A 23,395-nucleotide genomic window follows, 5' to 3' on the forward strand; every position below is an offset into this window, starting at 1 on the left:
ATTATTCTTTCTCTCACAATGACGGATTTTGAAAACGCCTCCCGTGGCTTCGTCGGTACTCTAGAGCCTGGTGTTATCAAGACCCAAGCTGGCCGCCTTGCCTGGAACACCAATGAGTATGACTTCGTGCAAAGCGACAAGTGTCCAGACAGCGTTCATCCAAAGCTATGGCGACAAGCTCAGCTCTGCACCAAACACGGTCTTTTTGAGGTGGCCCCAGGTGTCTACCAGGTGCGCGGATTGGATCTGTCGAACATGACCCTGGTTGAAGGCCAGAAGGGAGTGATAATCATCGACCCTTTGATCTCGAATGAATGTGCCGCAGCAGCGTTCTCTCTCTACAAGAAGCATCGCGGTGAGCGACCCCTCACCGGGTTGATCTACTCACATTCGCACGTGGATCACTTTGGTGGCGCCCGTGGTGTCTTACCAGAGGGGATGGAGAATAAGATTCCCATTGTCGCCCCCGAAGGCTTCATGGAAGAAGCTACAAGCGAGAATATCTATGTTGGCACAGCCATGCGACGCAGAGCCAGATTTATGTACGGATCAAGCTTGCCTCGGAACCCAGAAGGGCAAGTTGGATGTGGACTGGGTATGGCAACATCACAAGGAACGACCTCGATGATTCCACCGAACATGCTGATCGGGACTACCGGCGAGGAGCGTGTCATCGATGGCGTTCGCATCGAATTTCAAATCGTCTCGGGCACCGAAGCTCCCTCCGAATTCAACTTTTATTTCCCTGAAAGCAAAGCGCTGTACATCTCCGAATGTGCAACCCACTGTATGCACAATATCATTACCTTGCGGGGTGCACTGGTGCGAGATTCCAAGGCCTGGTCGCAGGGCCTCGACGAAAGCTTGGTTCTGTTCGGTGACCGAGCGGCAGTGTTGTTCGCCGGGCATCACTGGCCGACATGGGGCCAACGGGACATTGCTCGGCTACTTGCTGAACAGCGTGATATGTATGCCTTTATGCATGACCAAACCGTCCGTCTCATGAATGAAGGACTCACTGGCGTTGAGATTGCGGAGAAACTAAGCCTTCCCCCGACTCTTGATAAAGCCTGGCACATCCAGGGGTACTACGGTTCCCTTAGCCACAACATCAAAGCTATATACCAGCGTTATATGACTTGGTTTGATGGTAATCCGGTGAATTTGTGGAGACACACTCCGACTGAAGAAGGCAAACGATATGTTGCTTGCATGGGCGGTGCGGATAGGACCGTGGCATTGGGAAATGAATATGCCTCAACAGGCGATCTTCGATTTGCAGCAACCCTTCTTGGTCACGTTGTCGCTGCAGAGCCCAAGCATACCCAGGCACGCAAGTCACTTAGCGAGGTTTTCACAAAACTTGGACACGGGGCAGTGAATGCCACATGGCGTAACTTTTACCTCACCGGAGCAATGGATCTCCAACAGGATTCAACCCCAGCGATACCTTCAGGAGGCACCCCACCGGGCCTCAATCCACTAATGAGCGTGGATCAATGGCTGAGTGGAATTTCCGTCCAGATCGACGGACCCCGCGCAGCCAGCGAAAACATTGTCATTGACATTAAGCTTATTGATCAAGGCCAGACTTGGCGCTTAATTTTGAGCAACGGCGCTTTGACATACCGTGTGGCATATAATGATGCGCCTTTCTCTGGTGAAGCGGGTTTGCATCTGATGGCAACCAAGGAAGAGTTGGGGCAGCTGCTTCTGGCCAAGATGAAACCCGAGGCTAAGGCTTTCAAGGGTGATTTGCAACTGTTCCACAAGTTATTGAAATATCTGCCATGGGCAACTAGTATAGAGAGTCGATTATAGACATATGACAAGGGCCGTAAGCACTTTTCCAGTGCTATGAAATATTAGACCATTTCCATACGAGGTTATCGAGGAGGGTGAATTTTGTAGCTGAGTTCAGCCTCTCTATTACCAGTTCGAGTTGCAAGCTTTTGGGCACGGGGATGATTCAATCAGGTGATAGAAAAGTATCGATAGAAAGTTTTTCATGACTTTGCCGTACTGAGATGAAGAATACATTTTCAAATCACTCAACAAAAAGTAGAATCCTCTGAAACCTAAATTATACACACAAGAAAAAAAAACAGAGAAGCTTTACCCATCATATAAGTTCTCAGAAGCGTGATCGAGTTGTCCTGATTTCACCGGTGTCCGTCAAACAAGAGAGGCCTCCACAAACCCATGCTGATACTGATCAAAGATCCAGTTCAGCTCATCTCCTAAATCAGGGATATGTTCAAACGCAAATCTGTCCTCGAAATTCTCGAAAATCTCGTCAATCAGCCCCATGCGCGGACTAAGAGACTGCGGAAATGGAAACAAATCTCTGATAATAGCTGAGTTCTGGCAAAACGGCCGTGACTCACTGATCTCATCATCTTCCCGCCGAGAACAGATACTCTGACTGGGTTCCTTGGGCTTCATTGAGTCAACTGTAGACAAGCGCTCAATTATCCCCAATAAGGTCTTGGCAGGAGGCCATTTCAGACCCATGTATCGCAGCGCAGTCATCAAAATATGTAACTCTTCGGTGCAGAGCTCATCTTCCGGATTATTTTTTCTTTGTTGAATCTGTGGGGCACATCCCACCATCAAAAACCAATTGTTGATCGGCATCAAGTAGTTAATCTCGTCCCGGGGATGCATTTCTTCGTATATCCGCGCTATACAGGATGATGCAACTAATGATACAGTGGATGATACTGATCGTGCTAAGGTTTGTCCGAACAGGCGACAGAAGACAACTATGCAGACAAAGTAGTTGATGTGTAGTTCGTGAACATCGCGTCGGAAGAGACGGCGTTCAGTGTCATGGTAGAGGCGCAATTCATCCGGTAAATTGTTGATCCAGTGCTGTAAGGATTGAAGAATATTTGTTGCCTGGGAGTATTCAATATTAGAAATAAGTTGCTCTCTTGATCGTTACATTGGGGGTTCCGTTTACCTTCTCCAGACAGTGTGTACCTTTTTGTGCGTGACAGTCCACTATAGTGCCCAGGATCATGTTGAGATTCATATACTGGATGAACAATTTGGCTTGGATGTTTTGATCTTCAAAGTCTGAAAGTTGCACCGGCTGAACATCAAACTCTGGGCCTACAATGATCGAGGGACGTCCAAAGCAAGCGCTCTGAAGCTTGTCTTGTATCTAACAATCGAATGAGTTGCCATCAGAAGAAATTCTGTTATTTTGACTTACACATAGTGTCCATATTATCCGGCGTGCACTGCCAGGATTTTCCAAGTTCGAATAGGTTGACTCACGATGGAGTCCCATCTGGTAAGCCAGACGCGTTGCCATCCCCAACCATTGATATGCGCTTTCCAAACTCAGAACTCTCGGAGGAGTTATGTTTCGAAAAGAGAGAAGACATAAAGCCTTCAGAACTTGGTGGTGATCGACTTCGTAATTTGCAAACAGAAGCGCCTTGGCTTTGCAGTAGTACTCGTCGCTCTCTTCAAGAAGTGACTGTATCCCAGGATGTCGCAGACAAGATCCTATCAGACAAAGCGTTTGACAAATTAACTTAGAAGGCTGTTCTCGGAAGAGATCACTCCGATCAATGACTGGGGCACGCTGATATAGGTGCTGAAAGTAGGTATCGGCAAGCGCTTCTACCTTCACCCTTGGTGGTAAAGTGGTCGCCTCCATCGCTTTCACTAGCTCTCTTGAGAAACGAGCGCGAGCAGTCCCTTCTAATTGTGGGACTGGATACTCATTATGGGCATCCAAGGGATCCATAAAGGACTGGTCACCCACATAGGCTAGCGTTTCAGGAGTTGGAATAGTGGCTGAATGATCGCTCTGGGTGCCTTGGTATGGGGATATAGGAGTCGGACAAACATTCGCGCTGGTCCAAACATCCCTGTTTTCTGCATTTCGAGGGCTAGATCGTGAGACTTCTGCGACATGACTCCGCCTGGGTGGGTAACTCTTTCGACGACGGGGTCTACCATACTGATTAGGCCTAGGGATCATGCAGGGGAATTTTTCTTCTTCGCTGACCTGCAGATCTGACGACGTCTCTTGCAATTGCTGCATGTTTTGCCCGGTTGATCTTCGAGATCGCATCGCACCTAGTGTCCAATGAGCGCTTGTTCCATCCGCAGGTGAATTAAGAAATATCGCCCTACCTTTCGTGAATGACAATGCGAGCAGACGACTCGTGCGCGATCCAATTGTTTTTGAAATGCTTGCATTATAACAATAACTTCTGTCAAGTTGTTAATTCTGCAGGGATTCATTTTCCTGCACGTCAAACCCTCCCGTGTTTTTCCCCGCACACCAGCCGAGGCCATACTGGAAGGGGCTTAACGTTACGTCCGTACTTGACCCTGCATTTCTTTGGTCTCAACACTTGATCAAAAATAAAGTTACTTGGACCAAATTGACCTATGTGCCAGATAATGCTTAACCTTTGAGAACCGAGCCTTGATAGGATGGCTGGGGAGTTGAGAGTATCTCGGTGGCATTCTTGACTAGTCTGCGTCGAGACCATCTGCAGATCTATCATGAATTGTGAAATTTGATGAGAAGTATGCTATTAGCTACTCGCAATGAAGATGCACATATGAACTACTGATGCCTGAGGCAGAAGGTAGCATATATCTTTCTCAAGTTTTACCGCGACACTATGTCGTCAACTGAATTTGGATGCTTTTATTCACCTCAGGCTGACCCTACAGCTTCCGGCTATTCCCAAAGTCCCTAATGCTAAGCCTCGGGACTAACTCTAGCCTGACATCATATTCCCCGCAGAGCTGTCAACTCTGTCTCTCCGCATTTCGGGTATCCCTGATGAATCCCGGCTTTCTTTGCGAGTGAGAAGGTAAACAACGTCAGAGAGTATTGGAGACAGCTACAAACTAAGAAATTGGGATCGTTGGAGTCTAGTAAAAAAATTGGCCCCTTGGAGGATCGCCAGCGGGGGTGGCTCTAGGTTGATGCTGGATTTACTTTGCCATATATGCCCCCCTGTCCTCCTTGACTTAAGTAGTTCTGTAACAAATACATCCACATTTCCTTTGCCTACTACAATGTTAAACAAGATTGTTGTCAATGCGTACAATCTATGGGTGGTGGTCTTCGTTGCCATTGGCACGATTGCCAGTGCCTATGGTCTAGCCATCATTGGATCAACCGTCGGGCAACCAAATTTCTATACCTACTTCAATCTACCAGCAGAAGGCCAGCCTGGATATGCTCATACTACGAATATGATTGGCGCCTTGAACGGAATCAACTCCGCAGGTGCAATCGCCGGATGTCTTTTTCAGGCGTGGACGGCAGACTACTACGGCCGCAAGGTCACCATACAAATTGGCTGTGTAGTTCTGACTGTTGGTGGTACATTATGCGCAGGAGCAGTCAATATGGCCATGCTTCTTGTTGGCCGATTCATCGCTGGTGTTGGTGCTGCCATTCTCGCGTGCATCGTTCCTATTTACCAAGCTGAGGTTTCCACCGCTGAGACCCGAGGCGCAATGGTCGCAGTGACGGGGATTATGTATGCTGTCGGATATACTTTAGCGGGGTGGCTTGGGTTTGCATGCTACTATATGAAAGCAACTAGCCCTGCCGCGTCGTTTTCTTGGAGATTTCCATTGGCATTCCAAGTGATATTTCCTCTGATTGTTCTTGCCGGAAGTTCGCTGATCCCATTTTCGCCACGGTGGCTACTGCAGCAAGGTAGAACAGAAGAAGCCTACGAAACCATGAAGAGGCTTCACAGTGCGCCAGATGATGTTCACCACGCCAAAGCCAAGCAGGAATTTCATCTCATTGCGAGACAGTTCGAGCACGACAGATCTATGACTATCCGACGATTCGAACTTTTCCGCACTCCTGCCAATCGGCGACGCGCTTTGATTGCTTTTATACTCATGTGGGGTGATCAATTCCTCGGTGTGTTTGTCATGACAAACTATGGTGTTCTTATTTATGCCAGCCTTGGTCTCGGTGGCTCAGTGCCTCTTCTTCTAAATGCTTGTTGGACGAGCTTTACTCTCATTGGAAACACATGGACGGCATTTTATGTGGACCGAGTTGGTCGACGAACTTGCATGCTCATCGGTTCCATTGGTTGTACTGTGTCTGTGATATGTCTTTGCGCCCTGACAGCCCGGTATCTGGGGACAGATAATATTGCAGGTCTCCGGGGAGCAGTGTTTTTCGTGTTTTTCTTCATATTTTGGTGGTGCTTTTTCATCGATGCGACGCAGTACATCTATGTTGCGGAGATATTCCCAAATCATCTACGTTCGCAGGGTGTCGCACTTGGACTTAGCAGCTTTTATCTAGCCTCCGAGGTCACATTGGTTGCTGCCCCCGTCGCTCTCAACAGTATTGGCTGGAAGTTTTACCTTGTGCTTATCATTCCATCTATTTGCTTTGTCTTGGCAATCTACTTTCTGTTCCCAGAAACGAAAGGCCGAACTTTGGAGGAAATAGCTGGTCTATTTGGCGATGAGGCCAATGTTGCCTCTCAGTGGTATAATGTTACCCAGGAAGAACGGGAAAGAATAACACAGGAAGCTTTCCACAAGAATGAAGGTGAATCTTCAGGGAACAGGGAACAAGTTTGTGACATCAAGCCAGCTGTAGTTCATGATGAGGGATGTTGATTCACATAACCTCGGAATTGTATCTTACCAGAGAATATATTCTCCGCGGCCTAGCAAACATAAGTGGAGAAAGTTGGAACGTATAATAGGCGATTTGATAATATATCTTGTCTAATGTTGTGTTGTCGATGTTCGGGTTCAGAACCATATTTTCTTGATCGCTTTGTTTCAAGATAGTCAACAAAAGTGTACCATTGATATAATCCATGATGATGAATGGACCAAGGTGTTGTGGACTCTCGGAAATTAAACCCCAGCTGTGAACACGAGGAATATGGATATCAGTGTTTTGGTGGAGTTATTCCATGATCTGGACCTCATTCACAATTATTTCGTCCCTATAAGCTGCAGCCGTGTGTCCGGGCTTCGGATACCGAATAATGACATCCGGCCGTCCATCGCCGAAGCTGAAGCGGAAACTAATGCCAAAGGAATCCTTGAGAAAAACAATATTTTGTCCGGTTCTCCTTCTTTCCCGCCGCCCAGCGACAAAAACAGGCTGCTTTAAGAGAATGACCAAGTGGAAACGGCATGGATTAATAACCTGCCTCGGGTCGCAGCCATTGGAAAACGACAGACTGGGAGACTTGAATAAACCAGGTATCCCATTATCATCCAACAGGTACAGTCGATTTCAATGTATAGCCCCGATGCGGCTCAGTTAAGTCCGGTGGGACCCGATTCCAATATTCTCTGGGACCAATCAACTCTCACAAATATATCCACTAGCAGCATGCGCTTTACCGATTTAGGCTAGCGTATTGTCATCATGGCTCTTTCATTTCCTTACGGACTTAAGGGATGGCAGCGCCTCGAGGTATAAATGCAGTAGATCTTCCATTATCTCCTGGCTGCTACAACATACATATCTTTTGACTGTTTAAAAGCCTCCCAAACAGTATTCAACATGCATCTCATCCTTACAGGCGCCACCGGCCTAGTCGGCTCCTCCGTCCTTGACGCAATGCTCAAAAACACCATGATCTCTAAGATCTCAATTCTTAGTCGTCGGCCTGTGCCAATGGCAGATGATGCCAAGGATCCACGTGTTCAAGTCATCATGCACAAAGACTTTGAATCATACAAGCCAGAGCTCCTTGACCAGCTGAAAGACGCTGATGGATGTGTGTGGGCACTTGGGACCAGCCAGGTGAACGTCACACCAGAGTAAGCTTTAGAACTCTCTGTTGATTGTTGATATATGTGAATGTTATACTAATAGTCAATAGACAATATGTCAAGATCACTAAGGACTATGCACTTGCGGCAGCCGCGGCATTCTCTACTCTCAAGCCCTCAAAGTCGGACTCGCCTTTCCGGTTCGTTCATGTGTCCGGAGAAGGTGCCACTCAAACTCCAGGAAGATTCTCAGCAATCTTTGCCAGGGTCAAGGGTGAAACCGAGCAGCTTCTTGGCGAGTTATCCGAAACACAGCAGGGAGTCATCCAGGTCGACAGTGTAAGACCGGCTTTCGTTGATCCAGCTGCACACGATGCTATAAAGTCGTATATTCCAACCACTAGTGGGTTGGGCGCGACTGCCGCTAAAGCTGGAATTGCTTTGCTGGCTCCAGGTATTCGCTGCTTCTGGAAGTCGATGCATTCTCCCACCGATAAATTGGGACCATTTTTAACCGATGTGGCGATGGGCAAGATGGATACGAAAATGCAGGGCCCCGGTACATTCAGACTCGGGGGTGGTTGGGTGATTGAGAATGTCGGGATGCGCAGAATGCTGGGATTGTGATTATCGCGGTGGTAAATTCCGATGAAGGCCCAACATCATGTACAACAAGAACATAAGTTAATTTTGACCAACATAATTCCCATTCAATCTTTCTCAAAGGGCTAACATCCGACTTGAACTGTATAAGGCGTATGTTATGTACAGTGACCTAGGCACAGCTATTCAAGTGCAACTAAAATGAAAAGTTGGCTCCAACATTTTATTTCTTAAAAAAAAAAAAAAAAAAAAGCGTGCCCAGACAGGTAAATCAGAGAATTCATGCGGAGCCTAGCATTGATTTTTTTAATTCATGGGCAGTACTAAGTAGGGTAGAGCTTTGCAGGGCCGTTGTAGAGCAGAGAGATCTAGTCCCAATTCCACAAGAGAAAAATACCAAGTAACTTTCACTGTTGTTGGAGAATATGATGCAGTGATGTCTTCAAGTAATGCAATCAAGAGCCCTTTTCATCAGACGGACCTACCCAGACTCAATTTTACAGAGAAATCTCTATAACTTTCAGCCGAATGTTCATTCGGTTTTGCCAATCTATGAGCTAAATCTTTGTTGTTAGTCATGACTGCCTCAACGGATTCAGTTGCTATTTTTGCATTGGCAAAGATCTTGTCTTTATATTCCACTATCTTAATGCTATTGACTGTGGATTACTTTAACTATAGCTCTCTGCATACTTCAATATGCCTCGGTCTAATTCATTGACGTAGGGCACGATTCCGCATTTGGACGCCCCACGTCACGTGCGATCGGCAGATAAGATGTCTGAGCGCTGGATCCCAGCTTCTTCAAACAAATTGCGCGCAATTTCAAATCGAGCTTTAATTCCTTGACATACTGCCCTGGTTTCTCTAATGGATTAATGGACCTATATTCAATACAAAGGTCTTGAGTCGACCGTCAGCCCCCAAGTTGCTTCCGATCCCCCGCTTCATACCATTGACGAATGAAACCCTGGTGCCGACACACGAATTTCGAGACGGACTACGATATATCTTACCTAAAAGTTTTTCATTGAGACACAATGACATCGCCTTATCAACCGTCTACCTCATTCTCAACCCCCGTTGACTCCGACATGGTCACGGCTCCCAACAGATCGGTCTCCGATTTACCGCAAGCCCAAGTTGACGCGATCATTCGCACGAAGCGCAAAGCGCGCGAACCGAAAGCCTGCTACCCTTGTCATGCGCGGAAGGTCAAATGCGATCGCAATCTGCCGTGCGACGGCTGCGTCAAGCGCGACCATGCAGATCTTTGCTCCTACGAACGCCCGTCGAAGAAACGCTCACAGGCTTTTCACGAGAGCCCTTCTATTGGTAGTGCATCGACAGCACCTATGGTGGATTACTCGGCAGGGTATTCATACGACGATGCCCCGGTAAATTTGAAACACGAACCGGCACCAGCTCGGCCGAACGGTGCAGCGACTGGTGGTCGGGTATCAATCGCACGCGAGGAATGGGACAATGTGCGCAACAGATTGAAAGAAATGGAATCAACGATTTCTAATCTTCGTGTTGGATTGGAAAGAGCTGAAGATGCACCGATATCCTTTGACACGGGAAGCGTGCAGAGTGGCGATGCGAGTTCCCGCTCCAAGGGTGCTTCGCCGGAACGCGAGGGAATTCATGCCGCGAACACTCTGGGCAAAGGGACTGTTCATCTCGGATCCCGGTCCGTTCTGGCTTATATCTTGAATAATCAATCTGGTTCCGATCAACTGCAAGCCCTTTTGGAGGGAGGAATACTTCCCAAACTGGGCCTGGATAATGAGTCTGCCACTTACCCATTCGTCGATCTATGGTCATCAGACATGTCAACCTTTGATATCAGTGCCGTATGCAGCGCCCTTCCATCCGACGAGCAATGCAGAGTGTGAGTAGTCGTTTTGTTTCATATGTTGAGCAATTGGGCTGACTTTGTTATAGATTTTTTTACTGCTACAAGGAGATTTCAGGAGCAATCTATCCTGTCCTGGAAGATATTTCTGCGTTTGAAAAAACCCTTGAACTCTTGATACGAAACCGTATATCCGTTGGAGGCGAGTACAGAACAGATACCGAAGAGGCCGAAAATCCCTTCGGAGTAAGCATTGCCTATCTGGGTCTATTGTTTGCTATTCTTGCCTCCGGATGCCAGTCATCTGATCTTGGCAGTAAAGAGAGGGAGTTGACTTCACAAGTATATGGTACGTTCTCAATCCAAAGTCGTTCTCGGTGGCTGATGGCTAATCTTGCTCCAGTGTGTTGCTCTTACCAATGTCTCCGAATGACAAATTTCCTATCCCAGCCCACCATAGAAGCCATTCAGACTCTCTTGGTGATTGGCAATGTATTATCCTATAACATGAATCCTGGTATTTCCTATGTTCTGCTTGGCATGACGCTTCGTATGGGGTTGGCGCTTGGCTTGCATGTCGAATCAAGTCGGTTCTCATCAGCCGAAAGATACCGCCGGCGACACACATGGTAAGTTATAATTTCTTCTTTGGCCCATCAGCATATTACTGACACCAGCAGGTGGTCCATGGCATGGCAAGACAGCCACTTTTCTCTTTCCTATGATCGCCCCTCCACAACCGCAGTTTGCCAACCAGAAATTGCGTACAAAGAGGGATCTAAACGTGGCGATTATTCATATTTTGAAACCCTCTGTCGAGTCATTTCTCTGGCGCTTGAAGTTGTTCGCATTCGGATGCTCAGCCCACATGCTCAGTTCAGCCTTGACAGCATCCAAACTTACAAGGAGCGAATCTCAAAAATCATGATAGAAGCAAAGCCATACCTGCGCGATGTGCAGTATTGTCAATCACCCACAGAGCAGCTGGAACGAGTTGTGCTCAAACTACACTCTTCCTACTTTTCTTCTGAGCTCTGCCGACCAGCGCTGAAGCCTATGAATGATGTCAGTGACTCCGGCACTGCTAGTGTACGTAGGGACTGCGTTTTGAATCTGATGATGACCGTTGAGGCCTACATTGAGATGCACAACATCAGCTCTCATTCGGCTCGCTCCTGGATTGCATTACAACGGGCAATCAGTTCGGCATTTCTTCTTGCCGTTATCGAGGAGGCCAAATCTGACCCTTCGGTTTGGAATCTTTTACATTCACTTGAGGGGATCATTGCCCAACGAGCCAACAATGAAAGAGCATACGAATCTGCAGATGGGGTCAATGTGGCCTCTATGACCTCTCCACGTCAGTCCTTGGGGACCTACGATCCGATTACAGGGGCCACGAACCCGCCGGGCTCTGTTGCCCCTGCAATGAACCAAACATCTCCTGCTGCAATGCCCGCTGACACACAAACCCAATGGGCAAAGTCTCTAGCAAAAACTCATCGCGCTCTGCAGAAGCTGCTCACTGCCTTCGGAAATCCACAAACGAGGCCTGCTGGAAGCGGCGGCACGCCTGCATACATGTCTCAAGTAAACCTCAATCCGAATTCCGCTGCCATGGGCTCATTTTCGGCTCCACCGGCTAGCATGACCCCCAGTGTCGGCTCTCTGCCACCTCCCACACCAGAAAGCTCTGGAAGTGGCGAATGGACAATTCCAAATATCTTGGATCGGGCTCAAGAGTACATTCACCCTCCGTTGTGGGGTTGATGTTGAGATGGAGAGTTGGTTCGAAATTTTTTATATTATTACTTGCAATGTTCAGCGTGGCGCTGGAGTCTTCTTAAGGTCTCTCATGATTTCCTCTCTGCGAAAGCTTGTCCCTTTTCCGGAGACTGCAAATATCGGTGGTTTTCTGAATTAGCTATACATATCTCTTCCAATTTTGATATAATTTACTTTTTTTATTGCCTTAAAACGTTAATGAATATCCATCTCACTCTATATTGACATTAGATTGCGGGCCTCAACTCTCCAATGCATTCACCAAACCCAACGCCGGAACCAGATGCTCCAGCTGAAGCTACCATACGAATCACATCTCCATCTTGCAAGTAAACTCTTTTCGAACCGTCCGCAAGAAGTACAGGCTCCTTCCCGCCCTTGGTAACTTCAAGCAAACAGCCAAAGCTGCCATCAGTTGGTCCACTGACTGTTCCTGTCCCCAGGATGTCACCAGTCTGGAGATCCGCTCCAGTACTGGCAAGATGGGCGCACATCTGGCGTCCGCTCCAATGAAGATCACGGACGTTAGATCTACTAAGAGTCGTAACCTGCCCGTCATTGAGAAGTTCCACCTTCATGCTTATGTCGTAACTGGACTCGGACTCCGAGACATCTTTTAAATGGCTAGCAAGCAACGCCTCGGGCTTTGGTCCAGAAACTTTGAAAGATTCCAGGGCATCCAACGTCACCACCCATGGGGAGATACTGGTTCCAAAAGCCTTGCCATTCAAAGGACCCAATGGGACCATCTCACAGCCCTGAATGTCGCGGGCTGGTACCCAGTCAACTAACGTCTCACTCAGTCTTGAAAATCAGGATGCACTTACCACTCCAATCATTCAGAATGACCATTCCGAAGATATGCTCATCAGCATCTTTGGCATTTAACTCCTGCAGTTTCTGTACACTCTTGCCAACGATAACTCCGACCTCCAGCTCATAGTCCATCGCTCGGCACGGCCCATATATTATCGGTTTCTTCTCGCTGATAGCGGTCCGATCGAAGAAATGGCCTTTTGGGCGGACGATTGGAGTTCCGGAGATTACCACTGTACTAGAACGGCCATTGTATCCTATCGGAAAATTGAAGAAGCCTGGAGGCGGTGATTCATCGTTGAGGATTGCCCGACCAGCATTTCGGACGTGATGAAGACTGCAGGAGAAATCCGTGAACCCACCTACCGATACAGGAAGGTGTAGAGTGACAGCGCCAATATCCTCGGTGGTATTTGGAGGCAATGCGTTGGCCAAGACATTCTGCAGCACAGTCCGTACTTCACGGTGGACAGCCTTGGAAAGGGCAGCGAACTCATTGAGCGTGGACTTGCTGAATACCCTCTCCGGAAGACCGAGGACTTCCACAAAAACACCAGACTGCTGAAGTACATCGAGGAAAATGACGGTATTCTCTAGCCGAGTAACACATTGGGGACTCGGATGTTTCGGAGATGATGCTATGCCGAACGGGATATTGGCCAGCGAGAAATGGTTAATATAGTCCGGGGATGTCATGGTCAAATTTGATACAGAAGTAGCTCAGAATCAAACTACAGTAGAATATGGCTACATGCCCCTTTTAACTCTTTTAACCTCAGTTATCGCCTTGCATTCGTCTTTCCCCACTGCCCGACTTTGCGGGGACTGTCCACATCCCGAAGGACGAACATTAGCCCTAAGTTGGCCACTTTCTCCGCATTCAAAGCAATAAAGAGCAACAGCGATTCATCTTGATATCTTGATATCTGACTGCGAAGAATAATATTGCCGATGAATTCTGTGTCAACGAGTCGATGAGCCTGGTTGCCTGAATGACTCCTCGCATGCAAGGGTGAGACAGACAACCCCGGGAACCCTGCACCGTTAGGCTGAGACGGACTGTTTTCCAATCCCGCTAGATATGGTCAAATATCATTGGATGCACAGCAGGTTTCTTCGGTCATCGAATCGGTGAATGCGGAGAGTAAGTTAGTATCACCTCAGCCCTTTGCCGGAGTTAGCGGACTCCAAACCCTCCACGGAGGAAAGTTGAACCTCTGGATGTTTAAACTTTCAAGAAAAACCCCTATCCTTCGACTGAATTTCCATTCATTTGATCATTTCTCTCTTTCCGCACGTCCCTAGCATATTTTCTGCTGCATCTTGCGAGAGTACCAGCACGTGGAACCATGTCTGCATCACCAAACCAATACTACAAGGTCGGGGTGCTGCTATTTCCAGGCGCAGATATCCTCGACTTTGCCGGTCCAATCGAGGTTCTCTCTCATGTCTCGCACAACCGCAATCCAGACAACCCGGACCGCATGTTCGATATCACGACCATCGCTCGAACCAAGGTGAATCGTGCTGCGAGCGCTCTTACAGTGCACGCGGATATTCTTCTCCCCCAAGCTCTCGAGAAAGTCTCAGAATTTGACATCCTGATTGTTCCGGGCGGACCGCCTTCAATCCTGCAGCCACTGCTCGGTGACAACGTACCGGAGCTGGATTTGATCCGCGCATTTGCAGCGCTTCCGCAGAGCCCAAAAGGCACCCGAATTGTGTTTTCAGTCTGCACTGGGGCCTTTTTACTGGGCGCCGCCGGTGTGATTGCCGGAATGACTGTTACCACCCATCACAAGGGACTTGATCAGCTCCGAGAGATCTGCACTCGGTCAAATGGTGCAGCTGCCGAGACAAACGTGGTGCATCAGCGATATCTTGACGGTGGTTTTTTGAGTGGTGGTAATGTTAGACTCATTACGTCCGGTGGAATAAGCTCTGGCTTGGATGCCACATGCTACATTGTTCGGGACTTGACCACGGCTGAAATGGCTGGTTTTGTAGCTCGAGTCATGGAGTATGATTGGTGCGATGCTGGTGATGAGCTGCTATCGTAGTAAGACAAAATATGAAAGTCTCCTAGCAAAATATGAAACACGAGCCTGATTGCGGTAGCAGTATTTCTGTAGCAGCTCTGTACTGATAGTTATAACTACTTTTCAAGATACAAGATACAACATCCATACTTTGATTGCGCGATCCTTGGAACGATGCTCTGTCACGCGGTAGCCAATTTTATACTACTCTTTACCCAACGAAAGCACCACGAATCACATCAATTTGACTGCCTCATTTCGGGGAATATGTACTATATTGTCGGGCATCCCGCTCTACCGAAACTTTGGCGACAACCTTCCACTCTGGGAACCTTGACCCGTTGACATCCACAAGCCATCAGGCTGACCGCTGTCTTGACTGATAGAATGCATTCAGCTGGGCCCAGTAGATGTTACACCTGTTGAAAACAATCGCCATGTGCAACACCCCTAAGACATTGCCTCCTGGTTCAGGGTACGTTGTGCCTCATCCTAAGCCCTACGAGAACACCTTGAACAAAGACGTATGGGCCTGGGGATTCTGCATGACCAATCAGTTTCAAACAAATGACGCACACGGTCATCAGAAACAATTCCAACACAAGTTCCCGTTGATCTGCCTGGGAATGTCGTTCAAATCCCGCAGAGAGGGCCGTTCTACACGAGCTTGGGTGACACTTCCCGCCCATTATCACATCAACCCTTTTCGCTCTCAGACTCTCGACTAAGCGTCATCTATTTTTTGAAATCAAACTTTGGCACTTTAGCAGGGTGGTCCTGTTCTATCACTCCATGCGGCATCAAACTCCCCTTCAAGGCAAAAACGGAGTGGCAACAGCACACCCTCAAGTCCTCAAGTGGTACAGATGAATGAGCTTTCATGCCTGGGATGTCCTAGGTTCAGCCTTAATGCTAAAAGCTGAGTCCGCATCAGAGTCACAGTCATCGACACGAGCTGGGCGGCTCAGGCGTACTGTTGAACGGCCGTCCTAGTGGAAATGTGATGTATATATCCTCATGTGGCTGGCAGAAGATATCTCTCTGTCTCTCCAACATCAACATCCATTCAATTCAACCATCAACTCAGCTATCTTCTTGTCTAACCTCCGGGTACAGCAATATCTGGCTTTCAAGATAATTTCTGGAAGCTCACGTACTTGAAGCCATCATGGTTTCCTTGGCACCCCTTGCAGACCTGGTCTCCACCACATTCCTGCCTCAACGCGGTGAGAATGGAATTGTCCATTCCACAGACCGGAAGGCCAATGAGGAGATAGTCATCGATACCATAGAGGTGGTATCTTCCGAGCCTGATAGCGACGATCCCGTGGCCATGACCGCAAACGGCAACGGAGCTAGTCTACTGGAACAAAATGTGCTCAAAGACTCCATTGTCCCGCCAGATTCAGACACGGTATCCGAAGATCAGTTACTGGCGATGGAGGTTCTCCGAATTATTGAGAGCTATGGTGTTGATTTCGAAAAATCGGGCGTTTCCTGGAAGGGTTTTGAGTCGTTCGTTCCTATTGTTCTCGCCCAGATTGAGAAGCAGGAGCCTATCCGCATGATCCTGCCTGCTTTCCCATTTAAATCTCCAAATGCACGAGATAAGGTCTTGGGCAACATGCCCGACTTTGGTGAGGAGCTGGCGCTTTCTCACTTGAACGGGTTGTGCCAGAACATCGCCGATGTATATGAGCCCGGCGCTCATGTATACATCAGTTCCGATGGACTTGTTTACAACGGTATGTTCATTGATTATGCTTATTTTGGGTTTACTAAATGCTGACGCCGCATTAGATATTCTTGGCGTCCCTGATGAAACCGTTTGGGACTATGGGGAAACGCTGCGCAAGATGGCCATCGAAAAAGAGCTCCACCGTGTCAAGTTTATTCGGCTTTTTGAACTGCTCGAGCATCCTTGGTTCCCAAGTTCCACTCCAGAGGAAGCCAAGGCATTCTATCTTGCTCACGCCAGTTGTCTACGCCGAGAGCTGATGTATGCATTTGGCGATCCGACTTTTGACGCGGACTTGGCCATCAAAACCGACAACGACACATGCTTGACATATCGTGGCTACATCAAATTCCTCACCAAAGACCTTGCTCACCAAGATGAGAGCAAGTTTGCATCCAAGCGCTCTCGGCAGACGCACATCGCCAAGACAGCGCGGCAGATGATCATTCGTGGTAAAATGTTCGCGGCGGCCATCAAAGCCAATCGCAATGATTACGTGCGACTTTCCATCCACGAGTCTGCTGGCGAGAAGAAGCTTTCGGTCTCGCTCATTCCACAGCTTCGTGGCGCTCTCGGGTACACTCCTTGGCATGCTTCTGTTGCTGTTGGGCTGGATGGTTCGTATCGGACCGTCCACGCTGAAGATGTGCGAGAGACCCATGATGTGATATATAAGAACGGACAGCCATATTACTTCCGTGAAAAGTCAGAGCTCTTTGACTGGACTGTCGATGGCCTGTCAGTCAAGTTTGAGCACCTATATCCCTGTGGACTTGTCATTCGTCCTGCTGATATCGACAATGTCAACGCGCCGCCATCTCTCCGCTCCATTCCTATGCACAAAATCCGAAAGCTCTCGAACAGTATGTCGCCAATCATTCTTCGCGGGTTCGCAGAGACTCTGGAAGAAGAGTATTACGTCCAGAAGGCATCAGAGCTCGGCACCATCATGCCATGGAGTTTTGGCAACATTCAAAAAGTCCGTGACCATGGCCGCTCAGACAAGATGGGTAACAATGTCACCTCCAACGAAGCTATGCCAATGCACTTTGACGGCATGTTTAAATTTGAAGAAATTACCGATCCAGAGACTGGAGAGAAAAAGAAAGTCCAGCGCCCCCCTGGTTACCAATTTTTCACTTGCCCAGCGACAGCGCCCAAGGGTAATGGCTACACTCTGTTTGCAAGCTCGAGACTCTTCTTCCGCTACCTGCCTCTTCCATGGTCAGCAGAGCGCCTCGAGGAAATTACCTGGGCCATGGACAACAATGGCTTCTGGGACGCAAAGCTCAAAAACCTGAAATTGATCGTGAAGCATCCCGTGTCTGGTCTACCATGCGTACGCTGGCATCAGCCATGGGACGAGACGAAGACCAAGTTCTCTACATGTGAAGTCACAATTGAGAATGATGACAATTGCCTGGTCCAAGTCATAGATCGGATCACATATGACTATCGCGTGTGCCTGCGGTTCGGATGGGAGAAGGGTGATATGCTGATCAGCGACAACACGGCCATGTTGCATACCCGAACTGGGTATATCAGTAACTGTGACCGCGAGCTGTGGCGTATTCACTGTGATTAGATTCTCTTCTATTATATGTTACTTGTATTTCTCTTGGAGGGTACACTGTCGTTTCAGTTTAGTTTATGCTTGTCACTCGTCTGTGTTCACGTATCCAGCTTGATTGGTTCTAAGTTGTGAACTACTTCAGAGAAATGATCAAGATGTTCTTGGTTGGAAGATGTGATAAGCTCAGTGTTTTTTTATTGATTTATCAGACTTCGTCGAGCACTCATACACTTGCGCGCGTATGTGCCGCTTTAGAGAAGTTATCCTGTAATGTACAAACCTGTAAATTAATATCTCCGAGATTTGGTTACTCTATTGATAAATTACAATTCAACGCCCCTGTAATATTCTAGCAAACACGAGCTTCAAAAGCATGTTGTGTAGCAATGGATTTAATGAGCTTAGAATTCTAGAAGGTAGTAAATTATCTCTCATACTAGCTGGCTCCCAAGGCCCGCATGGACAGTCACCGACTTATTTAGGTGCCATGCGCGTTTAGCCGCTGAAATATCTATTCAGAGCCACAAGAGTTGATGGTCCATATTTCACAGATGCCCAACCAAGAACCCCTAAAACCGGGACAGCAACAGCGCCACACTTGATCGCTGCTGCCGCTAACCGTGGCATCAGGAAAGCTTCAAAAAGAGCCTGAAACTCAGCAGGTTGATTACGACTGGGATAGTCTTGCTTAGGGACTGGCAACTCAAGGTAAGTGCAAATATCCTCCCATTCTAGACCGTCTGTGTCGAGTTGGATGGTGCATCTGCGATCTTCCGGAATGGTTGACTTGATCTTTTGAATACTGCAGCGATATTAGGTTCACCAAGAACCAATAAACCTAACGGGGAGAGCACTTACTAGTCTGTGTAATACTGGCACAACATAGCCTCGTTATCTGGGTCCCCAGGACGAGTTCCAGATCCCATGCCATTATAGGCAACGAGGTGGGCTTCGATAAAGTGGTACAGTTGATAGTCGAAGTACTTGAGAATGTTCAATGGAAAGCTGCTAACTGCCATAAATGCCTTTCCACCAGAGTTATTGATGGAAAGCGCCCACTTCTTAGGATCTCGCTCGGTGAGAATAAACTTGACATCGGGATCTTGGGCGTATGATTCGAGCACTTCTGTACTCAACAAACTCGTAACCTCGACCACAGCCTGTAGAGTGTCAGTTTGAACCTCCCAGTATGTTTTCTTCTGATCTACTTCAGCCAACTCACATCATAGTTAGCCCACCATTTATCACAATCCGCTCTCGTTAGCTTCTTGATCCCAGAATGTGGATTATTCTGCGCGATGGCGGCCTCGGTGAAGATCTTGGTATGATCCGTTCCGTTGACGATGAAACACTCATACACATGATAGGGGGTAAAGCCCAAGATCTGTAGCGCGCGGTACAGTCCAAGAGTTCCTGATCTGGTCATCATGGTTGTTTTCAGCGGGTTCCCCGGGGATGATATTTAGAGTCTTACCGACTGTGACTGAGGACGATGACCTTTTTGCGTTGGACCACAGTGGGCATTGGCAGTCGATCAATGGTTCGAGACATACTGAGCCTCGGATACCTGAAAGCAGCTTTGGTCAGGGGGAAGTTGAATATCAGAAAGTCGGGGGATTTGGGGGCCAATTCATCACGCAGTCAGCAAATCACCTGATGCTGTACTCACCCCTCAGTCTTTTACTATGAAATGGTGCTTGATCTTTGATGTAATTCAGATCACTGAATATGCACATGTCATTTAAATACAGTTCTTATCTGATGATATACTATCTATAACATGATAGCCCGGAATTTTTACAGAATTCTAACCGGTAAATCTCCCGGTCGATGATATCTTGTGTATGGGGCATCTTTGTGTGTATGATCCCGCGTCCATCCAAGACCTGGAATGTATATTCTGGGGATAACAAAGGCAGCTCGGATCTTGTGGGAATTGTTGGGGCATCGTAGAACGGCCAAGTCCATTGTAGGAGCTCGATGGCGGAAATGATGGAATGGATGCAGAGGCGGGAGATTCGGGAGAAACCAGAACAATGACTTTGGATTGGGGAGACATGTTGTAAATCACCTGGAGGATTTGTGGAAGTGCAGCCTCTGTTGAGTTGACCAGTGGTCAGTATTCAGAGAAAGGCGTAGATTTGGACCTGTTCCAGCTTACCGGTTGCAACATAGTATGAAGGTTGGTTTCCTTGAGATGCAGACCATAAATCTGACGGTAAGATCTCTCCAGGAGATGTCATTTCTCGGGATATCTCTCCTCCCAGACTGGCTATAGTGGACGATGAGGATCCATTTGAATGGGCCAAGAGGCTTCCATCACCATATGACGGTGATTCTCCATTGAAATTATGTGACGAAAGAGTATTGAAATCACTCGGCCACGAAATGGAAGAGAAAATCGGGGTTGAAGGCGTGAAAGGCGTTGAAGGCTCTATGGCAAGAGGAGTCAGATCTCGAGAATCGAATCCAAAACCATTACCAGATAGAGCAGGATGGGTGCTGTGAGACACTGGCGACGGCATATATTGCTGGTCCCATCCGTTTAGGGCTGCTGCTGCTCTAAGTTCGTTGGCGATAACGCGCTCTTGGAGCTTTGCAATGCGATCCCGAATTTTGCGACCTATTAAACATGGGTTTAGCATGCGAGGCATATAATCCAGGGGCCTTCTTACGGTGATTCCTTTGAGACAGGCGGTTCTGCAATCTTCTTCTCTCCAGAGGATCCTGCAGTTGGCTGGAAACTTCCTCCTTGGGAGTGGCAGATAGATGCTCTGTCTTCATTGTAGAAACATTTAGAAACAGCCATGTGGTTTATTTTTCTGTCTGTGACGTGCTTAAGGATATGGTATATCTTATATAAAAGAGCCGAAAAGGGCTTTCCGGCATCAAGCTCGGAAACTCAAGCCTTAAACGGCCATTGCCGTCTTTTTTTTATAGTGAACATATCCCCACGAGGCAAATCACACTCGATCTCACTGTGTCACGCAGCCTGTGCAACGGATCGCCAGAGACTCGGTTCAAAAACGACTGGTGGTAGATCGCTGTTGCTCTCAGCCGCGTGACGCTCTTAGGTCTAGACATGTCGCCTGCCAATTTCAGCTGGCTTATCCTTTCAGCGGGGGTCCGTGGATGGGCGTTGGGCCCCGTGCCAGAAGGCTTTAGGACTTGGTTGTACGAGGCGGTGCTGTCCGAGGCTATTCCCAGTCCGAACGTGTCCATGGACATGGCGTTGCCCTGGATTATTCCGCTCTCTTGTTCCCTCGTTCCAGTAGACTGGGATCTGGAATGGCTCCTGAAATCCAGGCTTTGGATATATCCAGTGAACAAAAATCATCCATCCGAGACCTGCAACCTTGGGAGGGTTCTTGACTGTACAACCTTTGGGCGGAGGCAAACTACCTACACATCTGTACTTGAGGTGAACACTTACACCTTCTTATACCTTAAACCATCCGTGGCGCAAAAGTATCATTCGGTAGTCTCGGACATCTCCGATGCCAGCTCAGTATCCACGTGGCAACGCAAGACTCATCGACCCTGGATCTTGCATTCATGCGGAGAGCCGGTGGCGATCTCTGACTGTCCTCCTTGTCAAGTCTGCACACGCACTATGGACCCAAAATTATCCTCAGGGAAGCCAGGCTGAGCCTAAAAGAGCTCGGATCTAGACCAGTACAACTTGGCCGAATCAGAAGTCTAGTAATAAGAGACACGTCGGGACTTAGCCACTGAATAAGACGAGATTGATGAAACAAAACTGAATATACTCCGGATTTGACCTAAAGTACGTGTGGTCCTCTCTTCCCTTGGTTCAAGTTCTGGGAAGGTGTCCGAATAGGTTCAATAGACCAAACTTTGGCGTTGGACATATCTTCAACCCGCAGAGAGTGGTGTCATGGGTGATATCATAGGTGGTATAGAATTGGCATTCGAACTAAGAAGACCATCTTGGGATTAGTCCCCGCGAGTTCCAACCAGACTTGATTAGCCATAGGGCGCTGCCATGTGTCTCAACGATGGTTCATTTCCCTCCAAGCGATGCATGTGAGATCCAGCCGTAGGAAGCCAGAGTATTGCATTCGTTTCTCAGCGGTGTGAGCTTTACGAGGCCTCTTTTGTGTAACTGTCATGTCCATGAGTGACGTTTGCAGTTGCAAAGTGGCAAGAAGCATGTTGGGAATGTCCATCTTTAGCATCATATCAAACTGCGATCATGAAATAACATCCAAAGTGGTCTTTCATTTGATGTGTTCAATTGTCATGGCCGATCTACGACAAGTGTGGTGGCCTCACTTAGGGCTAAAGGGTGGCCCATGTAACAACCCAACCAATCAAACCAAACGTTTTGTGCAGTCGCCGTAATTCTGAACTGCAATTCCAACGGCCAGTCATAGCTGATATCTGCAAGTCTTGCATTGTTCGTGCCGTAAGCCGCCAAGGATTCATAGGCTGAATGTCACCACCTCAACTTCCACTTTTCTTCCATCGACTCTCGGGATTCTCAACTCTTGCTACAACATCAGTCTCCCATCTTCAACAACATGGAATCACTCCTGAGAACAGTGGGAAACCTCCTACCATACCACCTCCTCAGCTATGGTGCCCTCCTCGGAACGGAGCTGTATCAGGTAGGACAGCCCCAACGTCAGCACACGGCACCGAGCTAACCTCATGGACAGAGCTTCGTCAACACCAAGATCTGCTTCCAAGCCCTTCCAATGAAGGAATTTATCGTCCTCCAAAAACGTCTCTTCCCCGTCTACTTTGCCACTCAGGTTGGCCTGACGGCACTGACAGCAGCGACCTGCCCACCCTACAGTGTCCTATCACTAATAAAAAATCCGTGGAGCGCTGGGTCTCTTGCAGTAACTGGATTAATGGGCTGTCTTAATTGGTTTGTGTATGGGCCGAAGACAACAACTACTGCTTTGGTGAGAAGGGCGCTGCAAGGTACGCAACACGCGAATTCATCTGCCGTGAAGACTTGACTAATGGTTCTCGCTCTTGGCTGCTAGAGAGTCAAAATACCGATGGCGATTCCAATGGGTCCAAGGTTGACCGGGCCAATCGCAATTTTTCGCGAAACCACGCCATGGTCATTCATTTGAATGCCATTGCTATGATCGCCACTGTTGTCTATGGATTCTCGCTGTCGTCAACTCTTGTGGCAGGGCTTTAGAATATTGATCTACGATATTGAGATTCTAAGGGATACG

At 48.0% G+C, this 23,395-nt stretch overlaps 11 protein-coding genes across 11 annotated transcripts; 7 read left to right on the plus strand and 4 right to left on the minus strand.

The window, feature by feature from the left end:
• Positions 1-18: 18 nt before the first annotated feature.
• N7511_000112 (alkyl/aryl-sulfatase) lies at positions 19-1,821 on the plus strand (the record flags this gene model as incomplete). Its single annotated transcript, XM_057122537.1, has 1 exon — positions 19-1,821. The coding sequence occupies one exon, from the start codon at positions 19-21 to the stop codon at positions 1,819-1,821; it is 1,803 nt and encodes a 600-aa protein (XP_056988270.1).
• Positions 1,822-2,175: 354 nt separating this feature from the next.
• Positions 2,176-4,063, minus strand: N7511_000113 (fungal specific transcription factor domain-containing protein; the record flags this gene model as incomplete). Its single annotated transcript, XM_057122538.1, has 3 exons — positions 2,176-2,901; positions 2,966-3,169; positions 3,221-4,063. 3 exons carry the CDS (start codon positions 4,061-4,063, stop codon positions 2,176-2,178), a joined length of 1,773 nt encoding a protein of 590 aa, XP_056988271.1.
• A 995-nt stretch (positions 4,064-5,058) lies between these two features.
• On the plus strand, positions 5,059-6,645 carry N7511_000114 (uncharacterized protein; the record flags this gene model as incomplete). The annotated part of the gene is made up of 1 exon (XM_057122539.1): positions 5,059-6,645. The coding sequence occupies one exon, from the start codon at positions 5,059-5,061 to the stop codon at positions 6,643-6,645; it is 1,587 nt and encodes a 528-aa protein (XP_056988272.1).
• A 907-nt stretch (positions 6,646-7,552) lies between these two features.
• Positions 7,553-8,391, plus strand: N7511_000115 (putative nucleoside-diphosphate-sugar epimerases; the record flags this gene model as incomplete). The annotated part of the gene is made up of 2 exons (XM_057122540.1): positions 7,553-7,812; positions 7,875-8,391. 2 exons carry the CDS (start codon positions 7,553-7,555, stop codon positions 8,389-8,391), a joined length of 777 nt encoding a protein of 258 aa, XP_056988273.1.
• Positions 8,392-9,407: 1,016 nt separating this feature from the next.
• On the plus strand, positions 9,408-11,995 carry N7511_000116 (putative C6 transcription factor; the record flags this gene model as incomplete). The annotated part of the gene is made up of 4 exons (XM_057122541.1): positions 9,408-10,261; positions 10,315-10,574; positions 10,629-10,854; positions 10,906-11,995. The coding sequence occupies 4 exons, from the start codon at positions 9,408-9,410 to the stop codon at positions 11,993-11,995; spliced, it is 2,430 nt and encodes an 809-aa protein (XP_056988274.1).
• Positions 11,996-12,237: 242 nt separating this feature from the next.
• On the minus strand, positions 12,238-13,522 carry N7511_000117 (fumarylacetoacetate hydrolase family protein; the record flags this gene model as incomplete). Its single annotated transcript, XM_057122542.1, has 2 exons — positions 12,238-12,782; positions 12,838-13,522. The coding sequence occupies 2 exons, from the start codon at positions 13,520-13,522 to the stop codon at positions 12,238-12,240; spliced, it is 1,230 nt and encodes a 409-aa protein (XP_056988275.1).
• Positions 13,523-14,175: 653 nt separating this feature from the next.
• On the plus strand, positions 14,176-14,886 carry xanA (isonitrile hydratase-like protein xanA; the record flags this gene model as incomplete). Its single annotated transcript, XM_057122543.1, has 1 exon — positions 14,176-14,886. The coding sequence occupies one exon, from the start codon at positions 14,176-14,178 to the stop codon at positions 14,884-14,886; it is 711 nt and encodes a 236-aa protein (XP_056988276.1).
• Positions 14,887-16,033: 1,147 nt separating this feature from the next.
• xanB (isocyanide synthase xanB) lies at positions 16,034-18,188 on the plus strand (the record flags this gene model as incomplete). Its single annotated transcript, XM_057122544.1, has 2 exons — positions 16,034-16,610; positions 16,666-18,188. The coding sequence occupies 2 exons, from the start codon at positions 16,034-16,036 to the stop codon at positions 18,186-18,188; spliced, it is 2,100 nt and encodes a 699-aa protein (XP_056988277.1).
• Positions 18,189-18,671: 483 nt separating this feature from the next.
• Positions 18,672-19,727, minus strand: N7511_000120 (sulfotransferase family protein; the record flags this gene model as incomplete). Its single annotated transcript, XM_057122545.1, has 4 exons — positions 18,672-18,978; positions 19,035-19,336; positions 19,399-19,594; positions 19,651-19,727. 4 exons carry the CDS (start codon positions 19,725-19,727, stop codon positions 18,672-18,674), a joined length of 882 nt encoding a protein of 293 aa, XP_056988278.1.
• Positions 19,728-19,983: 256 nt separating this feature from the next.
• On the minus strand, positions 19,984-20,960 carry xanC (transcription factor xanC; the record flags this gene model as incomplete). Its single annotated transcript, XM_057122546.1, has 3 exons — positions 19,984-20,273; positions 20,338-20,799; positions 20,852-20,960. The coding sequence occupies 3 exons, from the start codon at positions 20,958-20,960 to the stop codon at positions 19,984-19,986; spliced, it is 861 nt and encodes a 286-aa protein (XP_056988279.1).
• Positions 20,961-22,720: 1,760 nt separating this feature from the next.
• On the plus strand, positions 22,721-23,358 carry N7511_000122 (DUF4149 domain-containing protein; the record flags this gene model as incomplete). The annotated part of the gene is made up of 3 exons (XM_057122547.1): positions 22,721-22,807; positions 22,859-23,129; positions 23,195-23,358. 3 exons carry the CDS (start codon positions 22,721-22,723, stop codon positions 23,356-23,358), a joined length of 522 nt encoding a protein of 173 aa, XP_056988280.1.
• Between the last annotated feature and the right edge of the window lie 37 nt (positions 23,359-23,395).

The sequence above is a fragment of the Penicillium nucicola genome (genome assembly GCF_028828085.1).
Source record: "Penicillium nucicola strain IBT 29836 chromosome Unknown utg000001l, whole genome shotgun sequence".
Lineage (NCBI taxonomy): Eukaryota > Fungi > Ascomycota > Eurotiomycetes > Eurotiales > Aspergillaceae > Penicillium > Penicillium nucicola.